Here is a 19,570-nt window from a genome sequence, read left to right as displayed (position 1 = left end):
GTTTAAGCTTTCGTGATTGTTGTTTTTCTTAGAAACGTTCATAGGGTTTTAAGAATGCTTATTTATATTGGAATTTGGTGTTTGAGTTGGAATAAGAAAGTTTCTATTTCTTTTTCCCGACAAAACAAGAACGATTCTATTTATCAATTAGTATATTTTTCGATTGTGTCATAATAAGGCCATCATGCTGTTGATCTCAGCCATGGCGGCTTGTTGGAAATCAACATTGCGGAAATAGGTAGTGATTCTCTCCTCGCGTACATCGCCAACAGGTTTGATGCAATTTGTCTTCACAATATTTTGATTGTGAGGATTAGAGCCAAAATTTTCATAGATTATATTGTAATTGTTTCTTTCCATCATTGTTCAATTAGACTAACTTGCCTTGCAAGTTATAGAGCTCAAAAATTGTTTTCAATGCACTCTATTAATTCATGCAATGTTCGATAATGTTTACTTAAAACCCCATATTGTTATGATTCTAAGTGTTAGGAGTATCCTTGAGTGTTTAACCTAGAAAGCTACATATTTGCCTTTGAACAGGTTTGCTAACTTGTGCTCTGTTTCTCTGTTTATACATCAGGTCATCAACCATGCCAACAAGCATTCTGTACTCAGCAGGGTGTCTACGCCACCTCCAGCTTTGTGGGAACTTACTAACCAACACAGGGCTGAACGCCATTCGTGACGGTTGTCCTCACCTCGAACATCTCGATTTGCGCAAATGTTCCAACCTTGACCCTGTAGGTAACCTAGAGAAGCGTTGTCTTGAGAAGATCAGAGATTTGAGACTCCCCAAGAATTCAACTGCTGATGGTTACCCATTTGATATCGCAACAGTCAGTTTTGCTCTGTCATGTTAATTGGACAACTATAAATTCGAAGACAAGGACTATGGCTTTGTAAACAAGGAAAAAATTGTGATTTTAATAGGGACATCAAAACTTCAACATCACAAATGAATAACGTTGTCGCCGATGATGATAATCCAACACTGTTCTACTTCTACTTAAATAAAGGTTTGTTGTCCTTTAACGCCACTAACGATCTGATAACGCCTGGGGACGTACTATCAGCAAGAGCACCTAGTTCCGATATAAAAAGAGCCTTGTCCTTCACTAAGCTCTGCAACTTTTTCGATTCAAACTCTAATTTCTCTTCATCTGCACATTAACAAGTTGGCCAATTTCTAATGAGAATACTACATTAGTCTTCAAGAGAGTAGCAAAAAAGAAACTATGAACAATCAAAAACCTTTCTCTAACATCGTATGCACAGCATGAAAGGGAACTGCAGCAAATAGATCAGCTCCTGGTAGCATCATCCAAGTGGGTTCACTAGAGTCATGTGATCCACACGTGGAGCAAACTTCTTGGACCAAAGGTTTGGTTGAGCTACTATGTATATCCTTCATCATAGAATCAAATGGAGAAAGAACACTAGTCTTAGTTGTCCGAGCTCTCTTTCTAAGTGCTGTAAGAGCCTCTCGGTTTGCATTCCTCTCTTTGTCATTCTCCACTATCTATATTACACATATGACAAGCTCCATTTTGGTTAAAAAAACTGATTATCTCACAAAGACAACATAAGTTGCAGAACAACAATAGAATGTAACAGCTTTTACCTGATTCCGAGCTAGTAGGAACTCATCAGCTTCAGCTTCAATTTTGTTCAATAGTTGAGCAAACTTCTTCGGATCCAACTCCATCTCTAGTCTGAACATATATATATAAACAAACAAACAGCTCAAGCCAAACCAAACAAAAAGATGTGGACACTAGTGTTTGCCTTGAGATAAATTCAAAGACTCTCTCATTAGACCCACCTCTCTTTTAAGCCACTCCATTTGTGATATAATTCGTTCTGATAAACCATAAAACCCAATCCATGAACCCTATATCACAAAAGCTCATTGCTACGAATGCAATAACCAAGGCAAAAAGCCACAGCAGCAGCACACACACAAAAAAATCATAAACGATTCGGTAACAATTATAAACCAATGAGCAGTCCCAGGAATTATCTTAATTAGAGGCCGTAAGAAGAAGAAGAAGAAGAAGAAGAAGAAGAAGAAGAAGAAGAAGAAGAAGAAGAAGAGATCATAAAACCTTTCAGGCCTGAAAGGAAGATTCAAACAGTAGAGGACCACCGGTGAAAAACGCCTCGCCGGTGTGCTGTGTTCGTGATTGCTTTGATTTTTTAAGGGATTATAAATGAATAGTATAAATTGGTTTTCTCCGGTCCAATGCAAAAACATTTCGGATTATAAACCGATCAACCAAGAAATAACCAAACATCCATAACTACTTAGCCGGAAATACCGAATTAATTTCGGTTTTTCTTCTCGGACCGAACGAGTCAACTCTTCCAAGAGAGGACAGCAAGAGACAAGTCTCTCAAAAGTGGCCTCTTTGCAGTACCAAATATATTTCAAATGCATAGTCTTCACTCTTCAGACAAGGTAAGTAAATAGACTATGGCGTTAGCCATGACCACCTCATGGAGTTTTAAGGATACAAGTGTCTCACATATATAAAGGCTTATGGGGAGTTCATAAAAACCCTCTGGAGGACAAAAAAAACATCAAGATGTTTGACCTGCCGCTTAACTGCAGCCTCAATCCATGATGTAAGAGAAGAGGCATTATTCACATCGTTTGCCACCAACAATTCTACTAAGCTGGTAATGAATGTTACATGAGTAGCAGCCACCACCAAGTAACATAAGAAAGACTAAAACTGCAATATTTGCTTGTGGATCAGAGCCTAATATCTAACATCAACTAGCGTAACGACCAAAAGATCAACCTTTTAAACGAAATGTTCATCACAATTTTTTTTTAGGAATCACAGAGCAATGAATTTCACACACACTAGAGCATCTTGGCATTTTAAGGAGTTCTTGAAGGAAGGCACACTTGGTCTTTTCGGTATAGTAAACATCGACCCTTAGTTTCTCCAGGATTTTTGAATTCTTCAAGAAGTATCTTACTAGCTCCGTTTCTCCTACATACCCTGGGATTAAACGTTTCCATTCCATAGACTTGAGCGATGATACCAAACACCGGGGCACTGTTGAAAACATCACCTTTGTTTCTTTCTCCTTCTTACCATGCTTGAGCCGCTCCTTGACCAATTCCTGCAAAAACAGAAGAAAACAAGTTGGCAAGAAAAATATAGACAAAAGATTTTCACAAACAATATGCATATATCAGAGGGTTACAGTTATTCATTACCATTACTAAAGATTCTAGTTTTGGGCAGCTCTCAAGAAAGAGTGGCAATAATTCAATACCAGATTTAGAAAATTTAACATTCAGACGGGATAGAACACGGAATTGAGGCAGTACTGATTTCGAGTATTTACAGATTTCCTGGTAACAGATTAAACAAAGTAAAAAGGAATGTTATGGTGAGAAAATTTTGTGAAAGAATATCCATATATATATATATGCTCAAACATTGAGATGTATACCTTCCGAATAGCATTGCCAATAATTAGCTCCCTGAACCTCGACATGTCGGTCATGATGTCAAGAATCATGCTGCTACTCATATGACCAAAGTAACCAACATCTAGTTTGGCAGAGGATCCCAAATGGACGATATGAAAGTTCTTTGTTGAGGAGCCCGTAGCCTTCAAACACTGGAGTAGAGGTGCATCAATCACAACTTGAGTAAACTCATTAATATAGACTCTCTTTAGCGTATGAGAGCGCACTTGTAAAACAGTTGCCTTATATTCATCATCCGAATATCTGATGATGGTTAAATCTTCCAGAATTGGAGAGCCTGAGATAAGTTTCTGCAAGGTGGTCTCGTTGGGATACTTAATATGCGCTAAACACATGAACTTCAGACAAGGTAAGGAAACAAACTCTGCAGTACACATGGAGACATTAGAGAGTCGTAAGTGTACCAGTGTCTCACATGTATATAAACACAGGGGAATCAGTATCTGATTCTGATGATTGCGAAAACAAGAAACATCAAGATGCTGAATCCTACACTTAGTCACAGCATCAACCCATGAAGCGAGATCATACATAACAAGATAATGACGGTAACCAAAACGTAACCGGAGTTTGCGTATCCATAAATCCCTGTCACTGTGGTAAACAAAAAACCTTTCAACGAAACTCACAAAGGCATCAAAGTTGGGAAATGCATCAGGGGATAAGTCCAAATCCGGAATCCATCGCCAAAGATTTCTCCATCTTGTGGAGAAAAGGCTTGTTCTTACAGCATCTTCTGTAGAAAGACGACAAAGTATTTCAGATATCAAAGGTTCTGGTAACTTGCTTATCAAATCTTCCTCCTCACGGTTACATATTTTGGTTTTCTTCTGTCTACCCACCACCACCATTTATCTCATTCATGCAACTAATCTGCAAATACAGAAACAAATCAACCATCAAAATTCCAACCATTTACGAGATTACGGACACACTAGGCTTGCATGTCAAAAGTAAAGCTGGATGCTTTATAATAAAAGTTCCAACACAGATAAAAAAAATCTCAAAAAGTTCCAATTTTGAACAAAAATAAAGTATGTGAGGGTTTGTTAGGTTAGGTTTCTGAAGATTTGACTAAAATCAAGCAACGGTGTGAGTTTAATTACCACGGCAGATCAAAGTATCAAACCCTCCACGGTCATCACTCAGCTCAACCCCCTTTAGAACACTCTGAGAGATTTAATGGCGCCTTGAATTCGGCTTTTCAACTGGCAAAATGCCTCGCCGTTTATCTCTTTCGTTGGTGTTGATGAAACGGTGTGCTATGTTAGTGATTGCTTTGATTTTTTAATTGGCTCCTAACCATAATGAGACAAGTCTCTCAAAAGGTGGTATCTTTGAGATATCTAATATTTTAAAATTGCATAGTCTTCGCTCTTCAGAGAGAAGTTTTTAGAGAGGAGGAAAGGAACCATAATAACTTAGCTAGGAGGGAGTTACAATTTTACTTTGGAGGAAGTAAATCAAGCCCATGAAATTCCTAAAGATTATATGAAGATGTTATATAATTATCAGAGCCTTAAAAGATGAAATATCCAAACGATAAAAGCTTATCCTATCTTTTAAGATAATACAACAAGAAACCAAACCAAAAGAAACTGCAAGGGGCTTGAATCACACTAGTTCAATTCTACCAAAGCTTGACTCGGACCACACAGACACCAAGTACGACTCTATGTAGATGCAGGCTTTTGTTTCTTGGGCATGCGGTAACCACCAACAACACAGGCGTGATCACGTTCAAAAGGCTCCAAAGTCACCTGTTCTGCTGGCTTAAACTGCTCCTGCTGCAGCTTCTTCACCTCGCTCTGGAAGACTGCTTCTGCTGGAACTGTAGAGTCGATACAGTTGGCCTATACAGATCAAACATGTTTATTTAGTGTCGGACATACAAGTTGGTGAGAACACATTCTATAACTTGTTTGGTGTTGTGAGGAGAATTAATGTGAAGATAAGAGAACTGACCTTGATTGAGATAACAAAGTGTCCTCCGGTTTTAAGGAAAAATGAGGCATTCAGGGCCACGATTCTCGCCTTCAAGAGTTAGGCAAATAGATAATTTCAATTAACAAAATCATAAAACACAGATTCAAAAGAATAGCCAAAGGGTTTCATTTGAGAAATCTCTGCAACCTCACTCATTACAGTGACACTACACTATATTAAAAGTCGTCTAAAAATGCAATGTTGAATTCATGTAACATATTTGAAGATAAAATATGAAACATAGAAACAGAACATATTTTAAGGAAATAAAAAATGAGAAAAAAAGACTTTGGGATTAAGACAAATTTGAAAGTATAGAGCAGCCAACTCGATGGCCAAACAACAACAAAATAAAGTAAAAAATATTCAAAGTAGCATCAGAAACTTGGAGTTTGCAACATTCAAAATGTCTGAAGGGGAATCCAAGTAAAATCATCATCTGCCGTTTTCATGTACTGATTGTTTTGAAAACAAAAGATGCAATGCAGTATATAGTAACCTATGTGGATGAGTAAAAAAGTAACTTCGAACATTCATAGTAAGAAATAAAGAACCATACCTGATCTGGTTGAGCAACATCAGAGAATATAACATCAACCATGCCAACAAGCATCCTGTACTTAGCAGGGTGTCTAGCATCTTCAATGATTGGAACTACATTAGTTCTCTTCTTTGCCATGTTCACCAAATCTCTACCACTTCTAGGAGAAAACTCAACAGCGTATACACATCCCTCCTACAAATACATAAAGCAAAGATAAGTCACAAACAAGGTACTGAAGACGACCTGATAACTAATTATAACAAGATACAAATCATGGAGTTTGGTAATATGCTTCACTTACAGGTCCAACAACATCAGAAACATGAGAGACAGTGGTTCCAGAAGCAGCACCGAGGTAAAGTACTTTAGCACCAGGTTTCTACATAGATGTAACAACACAAAAATTCAATAACCAAGTCTTTCAAAACATGAGAGACAATATGTTATGTATATAAATGTGACTTACGATCCAAATGTTATCAACACCACCAAGAATTGCAGCAGCTAACTTAGATCTAAATGGATTCCAAACTCTGTACTCAACCTTAGTTCCATCTTCATTCTGCAAGATTCAAGTAGATATAATATAAGAACAAAACCAACAGCAAAAGCATCCTATTCGAATATGCCTAAGTAAAATCATTAATTATCAAAGTCAAACCATACCTGAACAGAGATTCTCTTTTCATTGTAAACAGCTTCACCAGGAACCAAGTTCTTAGTGACAAGAGCATCTTCTTTACCCTTAGCAATAAACACTCCTGCGTGTCTGTGAGGCTCCACAATCACTTTGCTTCCTCCTTTCATTCCTCCACGTGCTGGTCCTCTTCCACGGCCACGGTCACCACGTCCTCGGCCGCGAGGTCCACCACGTCCTCTGTCACCACGGCCTCCTCCAAAGCCTCGTCCACCACCAAATCCGCGACCACCACCATCACGTCCACCTCTGAATCCTCCACCACCACGTCCTCCTGATAATAACAATTCAAATAACCGCAAATCAACCAAACCGAAGAACAGAGTGTACCTAAAAAAATCTCTACTTTAAACTTTAAGCTATATCAAAACAGTAAAGATACAAAAGGGTCAAGACTATAAAGCCTAAAAACCAATTGAAACTACAGGAACCGTAACGATACGAATTCAGATTTGACAGAACCATAATTTGAGTTCGAACAAGGTTATAAAATGGAGAAACTTTAACTAGTGTTCTTACCTGTAAGTGGAGGTCTCATCTTTGTAAGACTAAAAGCGAAGAACGAAAGACGAGAAGGAGGAAAAAAAACAGAAGGCAAAGGAAAGAGATGTGCGGTGGTGGGCGATTCCGATATTAGTAACCTCTGTAAGTAGGTTTTATACAAAAGATTTTTAGGGTTTATGCTTTGATAAAGTTTCTTATATTTATACATTTGGCCCTTTGATTATGTAGATCTTCAACATTTAGTCTTATAACTTTATACCTCGATCAAAGATGGCTCAAAAATCAGGAGTTGGGCTTGATATGTATTGGATCAGAACTGGGCCGCTCTCTAGCCCAAGGTTGGTTATTTACACATTGTAATGGTTCGTTACCCGTTGTTGGGTATAGTAGTAGAGCAACTTGAAATAACAATTGTAAATAGGGTTTTGGAAAGTTTTAAGGGTTTCACCTGATCCTCCTCGTCTCTGCTTAATTAAGTTAGCTATGTCATCATCTTCACTAGAGACCGGACATTGTCAAAGAAATAAAGAGGTCGTTGCTTCCAGAGACAGTATCAGTTCGTTGCCCGACGATTTGCTCATCCATATTTTGTTGCTTGTCCCGACCAAAGATGCAGTGGCGACAATGGTTTTGTCAAAACGATGGCGTTATCTCTGGACGCTGGTGCCTAAACTCGAGTACAACGACACTAGTGATGATCAGAGCGAAAGCGTTTGGAAGTTTCTTGAAAATTTATTGGAACTTCACGAGGCACCTTTATTAGAAACTTTGTGTATCAAACTCGGTAGAGAACGTCCTATTGACGTAGATGTTTGGAAATTGGTTGCAAATGCGGTTGACCGCTTTGTGCGCAATGTAGAGTTGGAGCTCCTCTGGACCTCGGAGCCTACCATCTTGCCTAAGAGCCTTTACACATGCAAAACGCTTGTGGAATTGACTCTTTCCAACAAGATTCTTGTGGATGTTCCTTCTCCGGCTTGCCTCCCTTCACTCAAATTATTGTGCCTATTCTATGTGGAATTCAAGGATGAAGATTCTCTCGAGAGGCTTGTATCAAGTTGTTCACTTCTTGCTCGATCGAATTTGACCTTAGGAATCAGTGATAAGTACCGTAGAAACAGTGTCCCGATGGTGGATAAGTGCATTGATGTAAAGGAGAGTATATATTAGGGATCTAATTGTAATTAATTAGCTACTTAACCCTATGTTATTGCCTATATATATTGTAAATCATTTCTATGAATAAAGCAATACACTCAGTATTCATATGGTATCAGAGCAGAAAATTTTTTAACCCTAAATTTTATTTTTTTCGGCCGCCTCTCGTCTTCCTTCTTCCTTCTCTTCTCTTTTCTTCTCTTGTCTCTCACGCTTCACTCCCTACGGCCATGTCTGCTTCTTCTGAAGTTGTTGCCACCACTGCCGACACGGCACTTCTCAACGTGAACATGTCCAATGTGACAAAGCTCACGGCTACCAATTTTCTGATGTGGCGTCGTCAGGTACACGCCTTGTGCAAAGGATACGATCTTGCTGGCTACCTAGATGGCTCGGTCGCTGCACCTGCTGCCACTGTCACCACAGATGGTGTAACTACTCCAAATCCGGCTCATAAGCACTGGCTTCGACAAGATCAACTCATCTACTCGGGCCTTCTTGGTGCTATCTCGATCTCGGTTCAACCTCTCCTGTCCAAGGCAACGACGACAGCTGAGATCTGGACCACACTCAATGACACCTATGCAAATCCCAGTCGTGGCCACATTCTCCAACTTCGTGAACACCTGAAGCATTGGAAGAAAGGTACGAAGACAATTGACGAGTACTTTCAGGGGTTAACTACTCGTTTCGACCAGCTCGCCTTGCTGGAGAGTCATGTTCCACATGAAGATCAACTAGATTACATTCTTGGGGGATTACCTGAGGACTACAAACAGGTGCGTGATCAAGTTGAAGGCCGGGACAAACCACCGTCTCTTACCGATCTTCATGAGAAGTTGATCAATCATGAGTTGAGAATCCAAATGCTGCTCGCTGCTTCCAACACGTCTGCTCCTGCGTCTGCCAACGTCGTCACTCACAGACAATCTGGTAACAACAACCGGAATCAAAATCGGTCTCGTGGGAATCAACAATGGCAACAACAACAACAAAACTCCCAGTCTCGCCAAGATTCTCGTGGTTCGCAAGGTCGTGGTTATCAGGGACGTTGTCAAATCTGTGGAGTTCATGGCCATAGTGCTCGCTGGTGCTCCCAGTTGCAATCCACGTATCGACCTTGTATGTAATATAAATGACAAGTTTCTCCGAGCTATTTCCTTGGTTACGACTCTTTTGTTACCTTTGAAAGATCCAATGGTACTGATATTTCGATATCTAGCTTTTTTACCTTTCACTAATTAGTTTGATCACATTGTTTTAATGTATATTCTTTGTTGATTTAGCCGTTGCAGGTTCTTAGTGGCATTACCTTCTCTCGACTTGATGTGTTAATGCTATGTCCACTTGGCCATCTCTGGTTGGATCTAATTCCACCAATTCTCAACAACACTCCTAAACTAACAACTCTAATTATCAACACTATTGTAAGTAACAAGTTACAAAGCAAGTATCCTTGTTTTAATTATAAACTGATTCTTTGATTCCACCACGTAAATTTTGATGTATACTTTTATTTGCATCCATCTTAAAGGGATTTGGAGCCGAAAATATCACATTGACATGGTACCAACCAAGTTTTGTTCGTAGATGAGATGCTTATCGTATCATCTAAAGTTTTTTGGATGGAGAGGATATAGAGGAAACGAAGAAGAGAAGTAGCTTATGAGATACATCCTTGCAAACTCAAAGTGTTTAATGAAAGTGAGAATCAATTTGACATCAACTTTCAATCATGAAGAGGAAGAGATGACAAAAAAGGAGCTAAAGTCTATGCCTAGAGTTTTAACAACGTGTAAGTTTTGTTTTGAATGAAATTTATGTATATATCCTCTCACCATTTGATAGATAACCATATCTATCTCAAATCAATGACAATGTACACATACGCATTTGATCAAAGCTACTTTTTTTTATTGATTGTTTTTAGTTAGTTATTTGCAAGTCTTATAATTGCTCTTGATTTTACAAAATCCATGCATACATGAATCAAAGTTTAAGGTGTCATTTACGTATAGTTCAAAAAAAACATGTTGTAATTTGAGAAACCGGACCTCAAACACAAGTTGACACAGCGCTTCTACCTTTTAAAACAAAGAGTATATTATATTATTTGTGAAGACAACTATCAGTATTGTTGAGATAGCAATCAATAAATCAAAGCAAAACACACAGAGATAGATGTTTACCCTTTAAAGCTACACAAACACAGAGATAGATGTTGGAGTGGTCCGGTTAGAGCGTAGTAGCCGTAGGACTTTGGGAGACTCGGCTGCAACATTATGCTTTCAAGCTTCAACCATTACGATGTGATTTTACTATTATATGGGCCTCTTTATTCGTTTCTAGAGTTTTTTGGACAGTTTGATAAGCTAAACATATAAGTGGACTTTAATTTGACAAAATTAGTTTAGGGAAACTTTAAACGCTAGTGTAGTAATTAGGCAAGTGTGTATTTTTCTTTTTCTTTTTCTTTTTTTAAGTACTGCGTATGAATAACACAAACGGGTTTTAGACCACCTCCAATGGGAGGTTCATTGGAATTTCATAGTAAAACTTTATCATAAAAATATTGAAAAATTGAAAATGGAGAGAGAGAAATAAGAATCTATCTATTTTAGTGGTTTAATTTATTTTTTAACTAAAATTTAATTCAATAATTAAATTAAATAAAGATATTAATATTTTATCTTTTAAAATCTCAAAATAAAAAACTCATGGTTGGAGGTTACCTTAGCCTTTTAGGGTTAATTTTTTTTGTGTGTGAATTGTGAGGCAGAATATAATTTTAGGGTTCAACGTGGATCCTCTTCGTCTACATCTATTCACATATCTTTGGTCATCTCAATCACGAACGCTTCGCTTTATGTCATCAGGAGAAGAAAATGTTGATTCGAGAGACAAGATCAGTTCTCTGTCCAACGATTTGCTCATCAGGATCTTGTCGCTTGTCTCGACCAGAGAGGCGGTTGCCACAATGATATTGTCAAAAAGATGGCGTGATATCTGGACGTTGGTGCCTAAACTCGAGTACAATGATTATGATGAATACAAAAGCATTTCGTGGTTTCTTAACAAGTCAATGGAACTTCACAAGGCACCTGTACTAGAAACTCTCTGTATCCAGCTAAGTAGAAGTACTCTTAGTTATGGTATAGATATTGAGAAAGTGGTTGCAAATGCAGCTGATCGCTATTTGTGCAAACTAGATTTGGAGCTTCACTGGACCTGGCGTGCTACTAGCTTGCCTAAGAGCCTTTACACATGCAAAACGCTTGTGGAAGTGAATCTTTTGGACATTATTCTTGTGGATGTTCCTTCTTCGATTTTCCTCCCTTCACTCAAAATATTGCGCTTATTCTTTGTGAAGTTCAAAGACGAAGATTCCTTCAAGAGGCTTGTATCAAGTTGTTCAGTTCTTGCTAAATTGACAGTGTTCCTCGGCATCACTGATTTCAGGACACATCCTTTCTCCATGTTGAATAAGTTTCGCTTTGATGTGCCACATATCTTCGTTTTATGTAAAACTGGTGACAAGTTTCTTCAAACTATCCCAATTCTTTCGTGTCTTTTTGTAACTTTGAAAGATCCAATGGTATGGTTTCCATCTCTCGCTTTATCACTTTTTATCCCTTATCCTTGTTAGTTTGATCAGTATGTTGCTTTATTGTCTGTTGTTTGAAGTCATTGCTGAAGACTCTTAAGTTTAGTGGCATTACTACCTTCTCTCGACTTCGAAGCTTTAAGCTATTTTCATATGGCGATCTCTGGTTGGAACTGCTTTCATTCATTCTCAACAACTCTCCTCGACTAGGAGATCTATATATCCTTGTAAGCTAACAAAAACACACTATCATTTGTTGTAGACTGATAATAAACTGGTTCTTTAATTTGATTCATTACTCTTAACATTTTGATGTACTTACTTGCATCTAGGATAATGGACATCAACCCGGGAATCTACCATTGTCATGGCAACAACCAAGTTTAGTTCCCAGCTGCTTGACGTCTCGTTTAGAGGTGTTTGCGTGGAAGAGATATAGAGCAAGCGAAGAGAAGAAACAGGTCTTGAGATACATACTTGCTAATTCGAAGTGTTTAAAGAAAGTGACAATCACTTTATACCAACCTCCTATCGTGTAACGGATGAGATGACAAAAGAAGAGTTTAAATATATGCCTAGAGCTTCTATGTCTAAGCTTATGTTTGAATTGAATGAAGAATATGTTCTCTTCTCATTTGCTAAAAATATCAATATAGCATATACACACGTTTAATCAAGCTATTCTTTTATGATTGTTTTTAGTGATTATATTTTTGCAAGTCACAACTAATCTTGTTTTCACAAGATTCTTAAATGTTGTCATTAGTTACATAGCCCAAAAAGATCTATGTATGATATGCAATTTGCATTTGAAGCAAACTCAAAGAGTATAACTTGTAATGACAATAAATAATAGTTAACATCTTTTGACATCTTAAAATTTAATCTAATTTACAAAAGATTACTTTTGAATTTATGAAACAAAATTTTCATACAAGATAGGTTTTGTATTTCTTTTTGGGACATAGAAACTCAAACAGAACCGAACCCGATCAAATCGAACGAAACAAATTTCAACTTAGGTGTGCCAAAAGTTTTCTCAATTTTTTTTTTTTTTCCAAAGGTAATAAACTCCATTTGATTTTCATTATTAGCCACGTAGATACCTTATTAGGTGATAGGTCACTCATGTACAATTCTATTTATAAAGTTGAAAAAAATGAAAAAAAAAACTACTCGATCACCACACACCACACATCACACATCACAAGGTACAAAGAGAGAGAGAGAGGTAGAGAGCGACCTGACCTAAAACACAAAGCCCTCCCATAAAGACAGGAACATCATTACTTGCGTAACTTTGCTCTTTCTCCGAAAAAAAAAATGAGGTCGTCCGACAGAGAAAGAGGAGAAGATGAATTGTCATGGCCTTTGATCGGAGAGAAGAGTAGTGTAAAAGAGGAAGTGAATAAACAGGTATGGCTTGCCGGTCCACTCATCGCCGTGAGTCTTCTTCAGTTCTGCCTCCAAGTTATCTCCGTCATGTTCGTCGGCCATCTTGGGTCTCTTCCTCTCTCGGCCGCTTCCATCGCCACATCTTTCGCCTCCGTTACTGGCTTCAGCTTCCTCGTCAGTACTTTCCTCACTCTCATATATATACAGTATATGCATTTCTTCTTAAGCATTTATCTTACTTAATCTTCTTCTAAATTTTTATATTGAAAACCGTATGAATCTGAAACTCTAATCGCATAATGGCTGATATTAATTTCCTTTTTTGCTTTTCTTCTATATATAACTTTAGCATAAATAATAGTAATTTATGTAATCAGTAAAGATCTTGTATATTATTTTTTATTTTTATTCATCGTATATTCTATGATAGGCCACCTTGTTTGAATACCCAAGTTGCGTAAGCATCTTTTCTGCCACTCATACAGATTTCACGACAAAACATTAAAAAACACAAAACTTGTCATTATACGGACCAAAGTGGAAAAAGCCAAAATAATACATAAGTAAATCATCATCAGGATAGAAAAGAAAAGAAAAAAAAGAACAGTGCTTATTCTTTTCCTACTTAAACTCGAAACCCACATGTCCAACATTGTCACAGTTAATGATATCACCAAATCCAAATTTATTATTTTACAAATTGCGTTAACATTTACTTGTGAAACAAGAAACCATACTGATTCACCTTTTTTATTTCTTCCGTATTTCTTATGAACAGATGGGAACAGCTAGTGCGTTAGATACACTATGTGGCCAATCGTTTGGAGCAAAGAAGTATGGAATGTTAGGGATACAAATGCAAAGAGCAATGTTTGTTCTTACACTATCTTCTATTCCTCTCTCCATCATCTGGGCAAACACAGAGCACCTTCTTGTCTTCTTTGGACAAAACAAAGCCATCGCTGCACTCGCTGGCTCCTACGCGAAGTTCATGATCCCAAGTATCTTCGCCTACGGTCTTCTTCAATGCTTTAACAGGTTCTTGCAGGCCCAAAACAATGTGTTCCCTCTGGTTTTCTGCTCTGGAGTCACCACTTCTCTTCATGTCCTTCTTTGTTGGGTCTTGGTTTTCAAATCTGGTTTAGGGTTTCAAGGAGCTGCTGTGGCCAACTCCATTTCGTATTGGCTTAATGTCATTCTCTTGTTCTGTTACGTCAAGTTCTCGCCTTCTTGCTCACTGACTTGGACCGGTTTCTCTAAGGAGGCTCTACGCGATATCATCCCTTTTCTGAGACTAGCTGTTCCTTCTGCACTTATGGTTTGGTAATACATGTGTATGAATTAATGAATCAGTTACATGGATCAGTTAACTAAGTTATCTTGATATTTATAAGTAATGTTGTTTGTGTACAGCTTAGAGATGTGGTCCTTTGAACTTTTAGTTCTCTTATCAGGACTTCTTCCAAACCCTGTTCTAGAAACTTCTGTTCTCTCAATCTGGTAAGAATTGTGCATATGATAGTGATTGTGTATTTCCCCTAATTCAAGAGTATTTAATCTGTTCTTGAGTGTAAAATTGACTTTGGTCATAAAATAATTGCAGCCTTAATACATCAGGGACAATGTGGATGATCCCATTTGGTCTCAGTGGCGCTGCAAGGTAAACTTATATAACTTGAATATCATGTAATCTTATATCAAACTCATTATATAGACCACTGACTATCCCTTAAAATCGGTGTAGCACGAGGGTGTCGAATGAGTTAGGAGCTGGTAATCCTAAAGTGGCTAAGCTTGCGGTGCGCGTGGTCATATGCATTGCAATCATAGAAAGCATAGTGATCGGATCAGTTTTGATATTGATAAGGAATATTTGGGGGTTGGCTTATAGTAGTGAAACAGAAGTAGTCACCTACGTTGCCTCGATGATGCCGATTCTCGCCTTAGGCAACCTTCTAGACAGTCTTCAAAGCGTTCTCTCAGGTTTTTCTTATTTCTTTGCTTGCAAGTAAAGCCTTGTAAGAGTTCTCCCAATCATGAGGAAGAGGAACTTGGTTAAGTCCGGTTATGTTTGTTTGATCTTCCGGTTAAAAAACAGGCGTTGCTAGAGGATGTGGATGGCAGAAGATAGGAGCATTCATTAATCTTGGATCGTATTATCTTGTTGGAGTTCCTTTAGGCTTGTTACTTGCTTTTCACTTTCACGTTGGTGGTCGGGTAAATGAAACTAACCCAAAATTAATCAGATTCTTTTTTCGACTTAACCGATTAATAATGTCAATGTTAACCACATCAATGATGTTATTTTGTGAAGGGGCTTTGGCTTGGAATCATATGCGCTCTCGTTGTTCAACTTTTTGGTCTTGGCCTTGTCACCATTTTTACAAATTGGGATGAAGAGGTAAAAGATATTTGTTACAAAGTTTCTGAATTTCGAAATGTGATCATGTGGTTGTGATGATTGATTTAATGTTTTCTTTGTTTATTTGATAATGGATAGGCCAAGAAAGCTACAAACAGAATTGAGTCTTCTTCAGGTGTGAAAGATTTTGCAGCCGATGACAGATCAGTAGTAGTATTTTGAGAGCCATTGTGTGCCTTTTTTTGTTGTAAGAGAAATTTATATCTGCTTCTGGTTCTCTCTGTGTAATTCTTATTTTTCAATTTCTGTGTGAACTTTACAAGAGCCAATAATTTAGTCAGTTCATTATGATTTACCTAATGAACTCAATTGTCATTATGAATAGAAACTAATAGGAACATAAATACTACACAACTGAGACAGATTCTGATATTTTCAATCCATCAAGATGCACATACAAGCTTTGTGAGAATGTCCAGAGCTTCTTCTCTTTTGGCAGATCAAAAAAATTCCCTCCGAAGCTTCCCAATATGTATTGAGAGAGGCTTATGCTTTTAACACTACAAGTCAAACTCTGGTGCTTTCAATCTTGCCTTGGAGGAGATGCAGCTGTTGTTTCTCTCGCTGTAACTGCAACATAACCCGGTTTTAGACAATTTGGAAGATGATGAGAGAGTTTTTAATTAGCTGATTATTCGTGGATTAAGTCTGACAGTGACAGATGAAAGGCTAACCATTGGGCTGGCTTTCTCCAGTTGGTGTTTGTACAGTTGCGGGTTGTTGTAGCGGTTCTTGAGTCAGAGATTGGTCCTCTGTTTGGCCTTCACCGGTTGACAAAGCTTTTAGTTGCTCTTCAGTGATCTTGAGGTATTCCTCGGTTGTGTAAGCTTTTGGTGATTGAACATCATCTGGTTATTTAAATTAAACAAAATTATCTTAGCTTAGCTTCACTACTCCATTCATGAGCATGTGTATGACGAGAGTCGAACTACCTCGATTATGTCTCAATCAAATGCATATTCTATTAGCATATGTATAGTAAACTTAGAGCACTCACTGGGGTCAGTTGCAGTCACAGGATCTTCACTTCGAGGAACTGATGTTGGAGGAGGAGGAGGAGGAGGAGGAGGAGGTTGAGCAGTATTCATTCTGTTTTGGTTGTACACGTTTGGCGTTGACATTTCATCGAGACCAATTTCACGCTCAAGGGTACTTTTGAAATCTCTTGAAACATCCTAAGAAAAAGACATGTAAGCAATCAAAAAAAAGTTGGCACATATGCAAAACCAACCTCATGCTTTCCTCAAAGTCTTGAGATAAATAACAAACCTGTAGCTCTCTAATGGTTGGCTGAAATGTACGCAGGGTTTTTCCAAGATTCCGAGCTACCTGCACAAATCATAGCAAGTAATCACTTCTTCAAAGATTCTAAGTAACTGTTAATCACTCCTCAAATGATCAGTAGAGGAGTTGCCGAACGAGTGGAATTGAACTTGTTCCCAATGAAGAACATTGATAAAGATTCAGACTTTATTCCACAGAGAGTCTAACTGAATTAAGCAACAAGCTTATCCATCTCTAGCTTTAACTCCAATTCTCATAAGCTAAATCAAACAGTACCAATTCATAACCTTGCTACACCCTAAAAAGATATGAATTCAAATCAATCATCAAGGGAATTGCCACAGACAAGATACTAACCTCAGCAAGGCCTTTAGGACCAAAGACTAACAAAGCAACAACACCAATAACTAAAGCCTCAGGTGCTCCAACACCAAACAGGGACGCACGAATCACCATACTCTTATTACATCTTCTCTTCTTCTCTACACACCAAGAATAAAAACCACAGAACCTTCACAAAATTGTACAACTTTGACAAAACCCTGAAGAATTGAAGTAGAGAGATAAGAGAAATCGACACCTGGGTTTGAAGATTTAGTGGAGACTGAGATGCCCATATGCTTTAAACCAATGTAAGGTGAGAAACGAGAAGAACCCAATAGAGAAAAACATGATGAGAGATTAGATTTCGAAGCTTTATAACAAGATTGCAGAGGAGGATGATGATGGTAAGAGAAAAGGTGAGATTTTGTAATCGTTGGTGATGAAGAAGAAGCTATAATCTGAAAGGCCATGGCCATGAGTAGTAGCTTCGAAAGATTGTATTATAGTTTGTGTGTAACAGCTTCGAAGAGAAACCTAAGCCATAACTTTACTTCCTCACACCTTCATCACCAATCAACAATGTCCATTAGCCTTGAAAATGAAATAACGCTCAGAAAAAAGATAATAAAAAATCTAAAATTATCCTTTTGGAAAATCTGAATGAGATAGTCGCATACACAGAAAATTTTGTTTTCTTTTTCCCTTAGCAAGGGGGAATGGGCCGTTAAAGAGGTTTAATTTGGTTACGTTTTTGGGCCGGCGATAATGATGCCCTTAGGAGGCTTTGCAATTGCTCGTAGATAATATAGTAAAGTAGTTGGTTGAGCTTATTGTGGTTGCTCTTGCTCTTTCTACATGCACAACAAATAAGATCCATGCCTTGATTGGTTTTTTTTTTTTTTTTTTTTTTTTTTTTTTGATAAACTCGATCAGCTGATCCGGTCAGCTTTGGGAGGATCGCACCGAGGTGCTACAACGTGGACTCGTCGCCAATACCTAGGAATTGGGCTACCACATCGCCTGGATCCAGATTAACGCTTTCCGACTAACGCCTAGGTGTTGAACTCGTCGCCTTAATTGGTTTCTGATAAATAAATGAGATAACAAGAAAAAGTGGCTACAGAGAAGAAGGCTCAAGAACACATTCTCATTCAACTTGTGTTTATCTTTACATAGAACCCTCTTATATACATACGGGGAGGGTTTGAGTTACATAAAGTAAACCGTGATTAATAACCCGGTTAAACGACACCAATACAAACCAAATCCTATTTACTCTAATAGTATTTGATTTTACTAGAGAAGAATCTTGATTGCTTTCATAACCTCATAGTTCATCAACATCCTAAAAAGTAAAGAAATAAAAAAGTAGTAGTAGTAGTAGTAGTAAAATAGTTTTTCCAAGTAGAGTTGAAAAGGAAGAAAGAAAGAAAAGTGGAAAAAGGTAAAGAAAAAAAGAAAGAAAGGTAAAGCAGTCAGTGGCAGTCGTACGCACGCACGAGGGTTTGCTCTAAAAGCCATCACAGCTTCACACACACAACCTCACCTATTACTATGGTGTGCGCACGTGCACTTTCTTTTATATATTGTTCCCCAAAAACCTTTTTGTAAAATCTTCTTTAATAGACATTAGTTAGAAAACAAACAAATTATCGCATGATGAAAACAGTAATAAACGACAGTAGAAAAGGAAAAAGAAAAATTAAAAATTATTAGTAATGAATATAAAAAAAGTGACTATCGTTATCAAAAGATGATATTAAAAAGAATTGGGGTAATAACTTAAACTTGTGAGAAGAGAAGAGAGAGTCACATGGGAGTTTCCAATGATGAAGCAAGAGAAGAGGCTTATTATTATATATTACCCCTCACATCCTCACTTATTGATCGGTCCCCATTACATATCATACACGGCTAATGGTCAACTCTTAATTTGCATGGTCTGACACATATTTTCTTATTTCCTTTGACTAGAAGAATCATTTTACGAACTAATACATACGAGTATATAAAATTCTCGTAAAAATGTATTAAAAACCAAAATTCATCTTCCAAAGTAGACACAAACCAACCTTTATACATATTATTATATTATATTTTCTTCTTGAACAGAAAAAAACTTACATTTATACGGTTTG

General features: G+C 37.7%; 7 protein-coding genes, 1 non-coding gene and 1 pseudogene across 9 annotated transcripts; 4 read left to right on the top strand and 5 right to left on the bottom strand.

Annotated features, from left to right (window-relative positions):
* The first annotated feature begins 54 nt into the window (after window positions 1-54).
* Window positions 55-863, top strand: LOC17877140 (putative F-box protein At4g05475). Its single transcript, XM_023777619.1, has 3 exons — window positions 55-79; window positions 179-272; window positions 584-863. The coding sequence occupies exons 1-3, from the start codon at window positions 55-57 to the stop codon at window positions 861-863; spliced, it is 399 nt and encodes a 132-aa protein (XP_023633387.1).
* A 43-nt stretch (window positions 864-906) lies between these two features.
* On the bottom strand, window positions 907-2,169 carry LOC17876203. The gene is made up of 4 exons (XM_006281098.2): window positions 1,826-2,169; window positions 1,625-1,715; window positions 1,255-1,522; window positions 907-1,163 (listed from the first exon to the last, which is right to left on the bottom strand). The coding sequence occupies exons 1-4, from the start codon at window positions 1,873-1,875 to the stop codon at window positions 1,006-1,008; spliced, it is 567 nt and encodes a 188-aa protein (XP_006281160.1). The 5' UTR covers window positions 1,876-2,169; the 3' UTR covers window positions 907-1,005.
* Window positions 2,170-2,718: 549 nt separating this feature from the next.
* LOC17874589 (F-box/FBD/LRR-repeat protein At1g51370) lies at window positions 2,719-4,789 on the bottom strand. Of its 2 annotated transcripts, none has more exons than XM_006281546.2 (4): window positions 4,621-4,789; window positions 3,475-4,387; window positions 3,236-3,373; window positions 2,719-3,138 (listed from the first exon to the last, which is right to left on the bottom strand). In XM_006281546.2, the coding sequence occupies exons 2-4, from the start codon at window positions 4,363-4,365 to the stop codon at window positions 2,827-2,829; spliced, it is 1,341 nt and encodes a 446-aa protein (XP_006281608.2). In that variant the 5' UTR covers window positions 4,366-4,387; window positions 4,621-4,789; the 3' UTR covers window positions 2,719-2,826. The 2 variants fall into 2 exon arrangements, with proteins under 2 accessions (XP_006281608.2, XP_023637899.1); XM_023782131.1 differs by lacking the exon at window positions 4,621-4,789 and having other exon boundaries at window positions 3,475-3,878; window positions 4,144-4,235.
* A 180-nt stretch (window positions 4,790-4,969) lies between these two features.
* On the bottom strand, window positions 4,970-7,382 carry LOC17875749 (probable mediator of RNA polymerase II transcription subunit 36b). The gene is made up of 7 exons (XM_023782137.1): window positions 7,261-7,382; window positions 6,711-7,015; window positions 6,511-6,606; window positions 6,346-6,423; window positions 6,060-6,236; window positions 5,480-5,548; window positions 4,970-5,367 (listed from the first exon to the last, which is right to left on the bottom strand). Exons 1-7 carry the CDS (start codon window positions 7,277-7,279, stop codon window positions 5,188-5,190), a joined length of 924 nt encoding a protein of 307 aa, XP_023637905.1. The 5' UTR covers window positions 7,280-7,382; the 3' UTR covers window positions 4,970-5,187.
* LOC111829152 lies at window positions 5,874-5,945 on the bottom strand. Its single transcript, XR_002832707.1, has one exon. It is a non-coding gene; the product is annotated as a small nucleolar RNA snoR60 (small nucleolar RNA).
* Window positions 7,383-7,728: 346 nt separating the features above from the next.
* LOC17875085 (putative F-box/FBD/LRR-repeat protein At5g52460) lies at window positions 7,729-10,218 on the top strand. The gene is given in 5 exon segments (XM_023777618.1): window positions 7,729-8,384; window positions 9,504-9,616; window positions 9,706-9,841; window positions 9,938-9,992; window positions 9,994-10,218. Coding segments are annotated over 5 exon segments (1,185 nt in total).
* Window positions 10,219-11,269: 1,051 nt separating this feature from the next.
* On the top strand, window positions 11,270-12,546 carry LOC17874956 (annotated as a pseudogene).
* A 533-nt stretch (window positions 12,547-13,079) lies between these two features.
* On the top strand, window positions 13,080-16,119 carry LOC17875247 (protein DETOXIFICATION 16). The gene is made up of 8 exons (XM_006280314.2): window positions 13,080-13,576; window positions 14,181-14,725; window positions 14,816-14,902; window positions 15,006-15,062; window positions 15,147-15,385; window positions 15,501-15,619; window positions 15,717-15,803; window positions 15,903-16,119. Exons 1-8 carry the CDS (start codon window positions 13,331-13,333, stop codon window positions 15,984-15,986), a joined length of 1,464 nt encoding a protein of 487 aa, XP_006280376.1. The 5' UTR covers window positions 13,080-13,330; the 3' UTR covers window positions 15,987-16,119.
* LOC17876035 (sec-independent protein translocase protein TATB, chloroplastic) lies at window positions 16,094-18,049 on the bottom strand. Its single transcript, XM_006279764.2, has 6 exons — window positions 17,689-18,049; window positions 17,466-17,590; window positions 17,094-17,153; window positions 16,822-16,999; window positions 16,499-16,672; window positions 16,094-16,394 (listed from the first exon to the last, which is right to left on the bottom strand). Exons 1-6 carry the CDS (start codon window positions 17,906-17,908, stop codon window positions 16,348-16,350), a joined length of 804 nt encoding a protein of 267 aa, XP_006279826.1. The 5' UTR covers window positions 17,909-18,049; the 3' UTR covers window positions 16,094-16,347.
* Between the last annotated feature and the right edge of the window lie 1,521 nt (window positions 18,050-19,570).

The sequence above is a fragment of the Capsella rubella genome, unplaced genomic scaffold, assembly GCF_000375325.1.
Source record: "Capsella rubella cultivar Monte Gargano unplaced genomic scaffold, Caprub1_0 scaffold_8, whole genome shotgun sequence".
Taxonomy (NCBI): domain Eukaryota; kingdom Viridiplantae; phylum Streptophyta; class Magnoliopsida; order Brassicales; family Brassicaceae; genus Capsella; species Capsella rubella.
The sequence above is the reverse complement of the archived record's forward strand: the minus strand, read 5'-3'. Positions and strand labels throughout refer to the sequence as shown.

Excerpts from the sequence above, each read along its gene's own strand:
- LOC17874589 (XM_006281546.2), bottom strand. The coding sequence starts at position 4,365 with ATGGTGGTGGTGGGTAGACAGAAGAAAACCAAAATATGTAACCGTGAG. Across the intron at positions 3,374-3,474 it reads TTGGCAATGCTATTCGGAAG|GAAATCTGTAAATACTCGAA; the intron begins GTATACATCTCA and ends ATCTGTTACCAG. Across the intron at positions 3,139-3,235 it reads AACTAGAATCTTTAGTAATG|GAATTGGTCAAGGAGCGGCT; the intron begins GTAATGAATAAC and ends CTGTTTTTGCAG.
- LOC17877140 (XM_023777619.1), top strand. The coding sequence starts at position 55 with ATGCTTATTTATATTGGAATTTGGT. Across the intron at positions 80-178 it reads TATTTATATTGGAATTTGGT|GCCATCATGCTGTTGATCTC; the intron begins GTTTGAGTTGGA and ends TGTCATAATAAG. Across the intron at positions 273-583 it reads CTCGCGTACATCGCCAACAG|GTCATCAACCATGCCAACAA; the intron begins GTTTGATGCAAT and ends TTTATACATCAG.
- LOC17876203 (XM_006281098.2), bottom strand. The coding sequence starts at position 1,875 with ATGGTTTATCAGAACGAATTATATCACAAATGGAGTGGCTTAAAAGAG. Across the intron at positions 1,523-1,624 it reads TCCTACTAGCTCGGAATCAG|ATAGTGGAGAATGACAAAGA; the intron begins GTAAAAGCTGTT and ends TGTGTAATATAG. Across the intron at positions 1,164-1,254 it reads GCATACGATGTTAGAGAAAG|ATGAAGAGAAATTAGAGTTT; the intron begins GTTTTTGATTGT and ends GTTAATGTGCAG.
- LOC17875247 (XM_006280314.2), top strand. The coding sequence starts at position 13,331 with ATGAGGTCGTCCGACAGAGAAAGAGGAGAAGATGAATTGTCATGGCCT. Across the intron at positions 14,903-15,005 it reads ACTTCTGTTCTCTCAATCTG|CCTTAATACATCAGGGACAA; the intron begins GTAAGAATTGTG and ends AAATAATTGCAG. Across the intron at positions 15,063-15,146 it reads GGTCTCAGTGGCGCTGCAAG|CACGAGGGTGTCGAATGAGT; the intron begins GTAAACTTATAT and ends AAATCGGTGTAG.
- LOC17875749 (XM_023782137.1), bottom strand. Across the intron at positions 6,607-6,710 it reads AAAAGAGAATCTCTGTTCAG|AATGAAGATGGAACTAAGGT; the intron begins GTATGGTTTGAC and ends TGAATCTTGCAG. Across the intron at positions 5,549-6,059 it reads ATGTTGCTCAACCAGATCAG|GCGAGAATCGTGGCCCTGAA; the intron begins GTATGGTTCTTT and ends TAACTCTTGAAG.
- LOC17876035 (XM_006279764.2), bottom strand. The coding sequence starts at position 17,908 with ATGGCCATGGCCTTTCAGATTATAGCTTCTTCTTCATCACCAACGATT. Across the intron at positions 17,591-17,688 it reads CACTAAATCTTCAAACCCAG|AGAAGAAGAGAAGATGTAAT; the intron begins GTGTCGATTTCT and ends CTTGGTGTGTAG. Across the intron at positions 17,154-17,465 it reads GTCCTAAAGGCCTTGCTGAG|GTAGCTCGGAATCTTGGAAA; the intron begins GTTAGTATCTTG and ends TGATTTGTGCAG.